The sequence below is a fragment of the Cannabis sativa genome, unplaced genomic scaffold (genome assembly GCF_029168945.1).
Source record: "Cannabis sativa cultivar Pink pepper isolate KNU-18-1 unplaced genomic scaffold, ASM2916894v1 Contig7, whole genome shotgun sequence".
In the NCBI taxonomy this organism is placed as follows: Eukaryota; Viridiplantae; Streptophyta; class Magnoliopsida; order Rosales; family Cannabaceae; genus Cannabis; species Cannabis sativa.
In genome coordinates, this window is record NW_026870043.1 from 3282048 (window position 1) to 3289401 (window position 7354).

Sequence of the window (7354 nt, forward strand, 5' to 3'; positions counted from 1 at the left end):
TAATTATTAAAGAAGTTAACAAATTTTTAAATCTGACCATAATAGGAAATATTTAAAATTGGAAACATTCCAAAATAGAAATATTTAAAAATTGGAAAAATTCCAAATTAAAAATATTTAAAATTGGAAACATTTCAATTTAGAAATATTTAAAATTGTAAAAATAAATTTTGGGAAACAATCCCATGAAAAAATTGGATTTTTGGGGAAAAAACCTCAAAAATTCGCAATTTGTGGGAAACTGTCAAGATAGGCTGCATGCAGCAACTATGATTTCCAATCTTCCAAAATTTATATCTTTCTCAATTTTTATCGGAATCGAGTTCCGTAAAAACGCAAATTGCTCAATTTTTCACAAGGAATCCAAATAAAATATTTTCAAAAATTGAAAAAAATATATTTCATGGAAAAATTTCGTACAACACATACATTCATCACATAAGCACATAAACCAACATGAAACCATCCAAATCAACACAAAACATGCAAATCATCGTTTTAATTCATATTACATGAAAGTAAATCATTACCATGGCTCTGGTGCCAGTTGTTGGAAATTATTTTACCAGGATCTAGATTTACTAACAAGTATGTTGGATTAACAACCTAATATGAATTCTAAAACAATGAAAATAAACACATATAAAGTTAGAAAACCTTACAAAGGTGCGGCGGAATAATATGACTCCTTCGTTCAGATCTCTAGCCCTTGATTCCTTTACGTAGCGAGCATCACCAAGATCTGAACCTGGATCTTCTTTTCTCCTTCTTTGATGTAGAAATTCCATAGTCTTCCATACTATGATTGAGATACCACTTGATGTGTGTGGGCACTACTCATCTCACAAGGATTTCGAATTTTTCTCTCTTTTTCTCTCTTGAATTTCGTGGCTTATAGGCTTATTATGATGATCAAGAGAAGAGAACAAGGGCTGCTATATATAGGGAGAAGGGAGAGCACAACTTTCCAAATAAACAGTTTCCTCTTTTACTGTGTAATTGATTAACTGCCTTATTTAGTGTGATTCACCACTTTCCTATTATAGCTAGGCTTTGATTAGAAATTACATGACAATTAAAAAATAAAAATAATAATTGGGAAACACAAAGGGAGTGCTCGGCCATAGAGGGAATATGGGCCTCACTTGGATTTTGTAGTTTCCTCAATTTTATTTCTATTTCTCCAAAAATGCCAGTTTTCCAATTCTAATCATTTAAATGCCAAAACTAATTATTTAATAACTAAAATATATTATTAAATAATATTGTCATTTAAAATAATTATTAATTAGACATACAAAGTCTCTTAATTAATAATTAAACCTAGAAACCCTTTTCCTTACGATTTCATCCTTAAACTGTGAGAATTCATAAAGTAGACATAGTCTAACTTTTAGAATTATAATTGATTAATTAAAATCAATTAATTGAGTCTTACAAGCAGTATGGCCTCAACTAGTATGGGGACCATGGGTCTATATAACCGAGCTTCCAATAAGTCGAACCAAATTTACCAAGTAAATTCCCTAACTTATTAATTCCTCATTGAATCCACACTTAGAACTTGGAATTGCACTCTCAGTCATATAGAAACGCTCTATATGTTCCACGATATAGACACGTCATTAGTTATCCATTGTTATAACCCTAATGTGATCAATGATCCTCTATATAGATGATTTACACTGTACAGGGATTAAATTACCGTAACACCCTACAATGTATTTTATCCTTAAAACACTTAACCCTGTATAAATGATATTTCACCTAAGTGAAATGAGATCTCCACCATTTATCTTCGTTTGGTTAAGCTCGAAGGAAATCATCCTTTACTTCTATTTGCCAAATAGAAGCTATAGATTCCATATTTATGTTAGCGCTCCCCCACTCAATTGTATTACTGTGTTCCCAAAATGTACGTATTACCCTGATACAAAACTAGGCTTAACTAACAAATCAAAGAACACGAATAACACTCTTGAGATTGAGCCTAACCATATCAGGATTTCGATCATGTGATCTAGGATCAACAGTTGATATTGAATTGAATAGATATTACGGTAAATTTCAACATATCTAATCAAAGTTCAATATCGGTCCCTTCCGATGTATACTCCATACATCCGATACTGGTAAACTTTGCCAATGTCCTGGAAAGGACATAACACTTTTCCAAGGTATAAGAATACCTATCGCTGATTATACCATGTCAGTCTAAATCCAGTGTTCTGACAAATCAGGGAATCAACTTTTGAACATATAATAAAGATTATATTCCACTGTGCTGACAACACTATAATCTTTAACCAACTCATATGTTCTGGACTTAAAAAGAATTCATACATTATATACATATAATCATGAAATAAATCATGTCAACCATGCAACATAAAATGTTATTTCTGATCTTTATTAATAAGTAAATCTGATTATATGAAATGAGTTTTATTTAGGGCATAAAACCCAACAGACATCTGGTGTTGGATCTGGTAGGGGTACTGACCTTGGTGATCGCAAGAAAAGGCCTAATGAACCATCAACTGTAGGCCCAAATAAGAGATTTCATGGTAACCAAAGTTTCCGTCACGGTGGAAACGAGAACTGGCAGACCTTTCGTGAATGTCCAAGGTGAAAGAGGCGCCACTAGGGCGAGTGTTAGGCTAGAGCCTGTTTTCACTCTGGGGTAGGGGTCATATGAAGAGGAATTTCCCACAACTGCTGCGACAAAAATAAAAGAAGGATAATACACTTGCTCCTGCTTGGGTGTTTGCTTTAACTCAGGCCAAGGCTGATGCTAGCCCTTCTACTGTGACAGGTCAGCTTTCTGTTGCTGGTACTTTATTGACTGTTCTAATTGATTATGGTGCGACACATTCTTATATATCAAGTAGAGTAATTGAGAAGTTGAATAGACCTAGTGATGTACTTCCAAGAGGCTTCGAAATCTTGTTACCTACTGGAGAGCTGGTTGTCTTCAGCAGGTGGGTTCGATCCCTTCTAGTTTTTGTGGAAGGAAGGGAATCCTCAGTCAATCTGACAGCACTAAATTTGGAAGTCTTTGATGTTATTTTGGGTATGGATTGGCTTGCAAAATATAACGCCACTATTGATTATAAAAGAAACCTTTCATCCTGAGGGCAAGGATCCTTTTGTGTTTGTGGGTAAGATGCAAGGATCCCGGATTCCCCTGATCTTAGCCCTTAAGGCGAGAGACTTGTTGTGTGAGGGGTGCATCAGTTTCTTAGCAAGTGTAGTGGGTAATACTAAGGAACCACAAGCTGGACCGGAGCATGTACAAGTGGTTCGAGAATTTCTGGATGTTTTTCTAGAAGAGTTACCAGGGTTACCACCGAAGCATGAAATTGATTTTGAGATTGATCTAATACTTGGGCTACAGCCTCTATCAAGAGCTCCTTACAGAATGGCGCCTCCAGAACTAAAAGAATTTAAAGTCCAATTACTGGGGATGTTGGATTTGAAATTTACAAGACCAAGTACCCAGTCTTGTTCGTGAAAAAGAAGGACGAAACTTTATGAATGTGGATTGATTACCGAGAGTTAAACAAGTTGACAGTAAAGAACAAGTATCCTCTGCCAAGGATAGATGACTTATTTGATCTGTTACAGGGAAAGACCATCGTCTCCAAGATTGATCTTCGATCTGGTTATCACCAATTGAGGATTCGGGAAGAGGATGTTGGGTTTTGTGCCCTAAATAAAACTCATTTCAATATATTCAGATTTACTTATTAATAAAGATCAGAAATAATATTTTATGTTGCATGGTTCACATGATTTATTTCATGATTATATATATAATGTATGAATTCTATTTAAGTCCAGAACATATGAATTTGTTAATGATTATAGTGTTGTCAGCACAGTGGAATCTAATCTTAATTATATGTTCGAAAGTTTATTCCCTGATTTGTCAGTTCACTGGATTTAGACTGACATGATAATTAGCGATAGGTATTCTTACACCTTGGATAAGTGTTATGTCCTTTCCAGGACATTGGCAAAGTTTACCAGCATCGGATGTATGGAGTATACATCGGAAGGGACTGATATTGAACTTTGATTAGATATATTAAAATTTACCGTAATATCTATTCAATTCAATATCACCTGTTGATCCTAGATCAAATGATCTTAATCCTGATATGATTAGGTTCGATCTCAAGAGTACTATACATGTTCTTTGATTTGTTAGTTAAGCCTACTTTTTGGTCAGGGTGATACGTACATTTTGGGAACATGATAGTATAATTGAGTGGGAGCGCTAACATAAATATGGAGTCTATAACTTCTATAGGAATTTAGAAGTGAAACGATGATATCCTTCGAGCTTGGCTAAACAGAGATAAATGGTTGAGATCTCATTTCACTTCGCTGAAATATCATTTATACGGAGCTAAGTGTTTGAAGGATAAAATACATTGAAGGTGTAACGGTAATTTAGTGCCTATTCAATGTAGATCATCTATTAGAGGGTCATTGATCAAATTAGGATTATAACAATAGATAACTAATAGCGTTTCTATATCGTGGAACATATAGAGCGTTCTATATGAGTGAGAGTGCAATTCCAAGTTCTAAATGTGGATTCAATAAGGAATTAATAAGCTAGGGAATTTACTTGGTAAATTCGGTTCGACTTATTGGAAGCTCCGTTAATATAGGCCCATGGTCCCCATACTAGTTGGGACCATACTGCTTGTAAGACTCAGTTAATTTATTTTGTTTAATCAGTTATAATTCTAAAGTTAGACTATGTCTAGTTTATGAATTTTCATTAAGCAAGGGCGAAATTGTAAAGAAAAGAGATTCTAGGTTTATTTATTAATTAAGAGACTTTACATGTCTAAATTAATAAATATATTAAATGACAATATTATTTAATAATTAATTTTTAGTTATTAAATAATTAGAATTGGTATTTAAATGGTTAAATTGAAAATTTTGCATTTTTTTTTTGTGAAAATGGGATTGAAAAATGACAAAATGGGAAAGTTGCAAAGTGAGGCCCATTTCCCTTATATGGCCGGCGACTATGCAAGCTTTTTTAACATTTATTTTCCCATTATTTTAATGCCATACAATTCTAACCTAAACCTAGATGGCATTATATAAATAGAAAGTAATCGCTTCAGGAAACTATGACTTGCATATTGTTCCTTTCAGAGAAAAGCCATAGCCGCCCCTCTCTTCTTCTTCTTCTTCTCTTGAATTTCGAAATACCTTGAGTGATAGAGTAGTGCCCACACACATCAACTGGTATCTCAATCATAGTGTGTAAGACTGTGAAGAATCCAAACAACAAGAAGGAGAATCAGCATCAAAGGAAGGAGAGAAAGAGATCCAGGTTCAGATCTTGATTATGCTTTGCTACAGAAAGGAATCAAGCGCTAGAGATCTGAACGGAAGGAGTCATTATATTCCGCTGCACCCAATGTAAGGTTTCCTAAACTTTATATGTGTTTATTTCATTGTTTTAGAATTCATATTAGAATGTTAATGAAACATACATGGTAGTAAATCTAGTTCCTGGTAAAATATTTCCAATAACTGGCCTCAGAGCCATGGTAATGATTTACTTTTATGAAATATGAATTAAGACGATGATATGTGTTGATTTGGATGGTTTCATGTTGATCTGTGTGTTATATGATGATTGATTGATGCTTGTGAAATTTTATGAAAAATAATTAAATTTTCGTTTCTAGAATTATTTTTATTGGATATTTTGGAAAAAATTAAGCAATTTTCTTTTTTACAGAACTCAATTTCGATTTTATTTGAATTAGTTATGATTTTTTGAAGTTTTGAAAAAATCGGGGGTGGTGACACACCCTTGTGCGCGCGGCTGTCTGCTGGCAGCACCCTTTGTGCGCCCAAGCAGCCCCTTGCGCCCAAGAATGTGCACCAGGATGGTGTGCTTTACAACCATCCGTACAGTGCACAATTTTTTCGTTTTTCTTCGATTTTTCATGCTATTTCATGGAATTAACTTCCGATTTTTTGTGTAGTTTTGTATTTTGATTTTTACTTTTCATATTTCAAATCTAATTATCAGAAATAAATTAATTTGAATTTTTAAAATTAATTTTAGATATTAGTGTAATTTGAATTTGAAAATAGGTAAAAATCCTTTTTTACTTACCTTTTTTCGTATTTTTAAAATTTGATTATTTTATCTTATTTTAAAATCTAAGGTCAGATATTAAATTTTTTATAAAATATTCTATTTTAAGTAATTTGACCTTATTTAAATTTAAAATAAGATTACTATAGTCATGGTATTTTAAATAGAAATATGATATTTTTGCTAACTTTTAAATTTTGTTATTTTTTACTTAAATTAAATTATAAAATCAAAAAAGGTATGTATTTATCATTTTATTTTATTGAATATTTAATTTATAAAATAACATGAAATTTAAAAGGTGGTTAGCAAAATTTTTGAAATGATATTTAGGTTAGTTGAAACCTAATTTTTCAAAATTGTAGGTTTAATTTTAATTTTTAATTTATTTTATTTTAAAACCGAAAATATTTTTTTATTTAAATATTATTTTCAGAATTTTTTTCATTAATTAATTTAAAATTAAATAAATCCTACATCCAACTATTCAAATTCAACTTGTTGCAAGAGTATGTGTTTTAGCTTGTTTGTAAGTGTTGCCCCTGAATTCGCCCAAAATACGTGGACCAGTCGAAAAGGGACACGTGGATCGGATAACTTGTAAATATTTGATAAGTCTTTGTACGCCACAAGGAAGCACCCTGGGCATAGGTCCCGGAGGAGGCACCCGGAGAACAAGGTACTCTCGGAAGCCCGCATAGCATGAAGCCTCTCCGGGACGTGTCAGGCCTCTCCTGAGTAATCAAGTCGCATTAAATGCCGCATGGGAGGAAGCGTGTTGAAACTATAACACGCAATAAAGTCTGACAGCGCAACCCCCCAAATAGCAGCGCCACAGTAATGATCATTTAAGTCTAGCGACGGCTACTCTGCGAAGAGTCACGTCAATCACAAGGCAAAAAGGACATTCCTCATAAAAACCCTACAGCACCTAGGGATTTGACCATGCATCACCCATGGTATATTCATTGGGAATACCCAACTTTATGGATACTTACAGATACGTTTGTAAGAACAAATCTAGGGATCACCCCACCAAAACACTATAAATACCCCCTCAAAGCTCATTTTAATGGGGTCGAGAATCTTGGGTTGCATATGAGCAAGAAGAGAAAATACTCACCAAGAACATTCTCTGTATTTATGAGGAAAACATTCCCTCAAGTGTGGAATCTGTATTAAATATATCCATTAATAACAAAGACTCGT

The 7354-nt window shown here is 33.5% G+C and overlaps 1 protein-coding gene across 1 annotated transcript; it reads left to right on the forward strand.

Annotated features, from left to right (window-relative positions):
• Positions 1-2564: 2564 nt before the first annotated feature.
• On the forward strand, positions 2565-3135 carry LOC133033446 (uncharacterized). The gene is made up of 2 exons (XM_061108173.1): positions 2565-2669; positions 2782-3135. The coding sequence occupies exons 1-2, from the start codon at positions 2565-2567 to the stop codon at positions 3133-3135; spliced, it is 459 nt and encodes a 152-aa protein (XP_060964156.1).
• Positions 3136-7354: the final 4219 nt, after the last annotated feature.

Excerpts from the sequence above, each read along its gene's own strand:
- LOC133033446 (XM_061108173.1), top strand. The coding sequence starts at position 2,565 with ATGGTAACCAAAGTTTCCGTCACGGTGGAAACGAGAACTGGCAGACCT. Across the intron at positions 2,670-2,781 it reads CGAGTGTTAGGCTAGAGCCT|GCCAAGGCTGATGCTAGCCC; the intron begins GTTTTCACTCTG and ends GCTTTAACTCAG.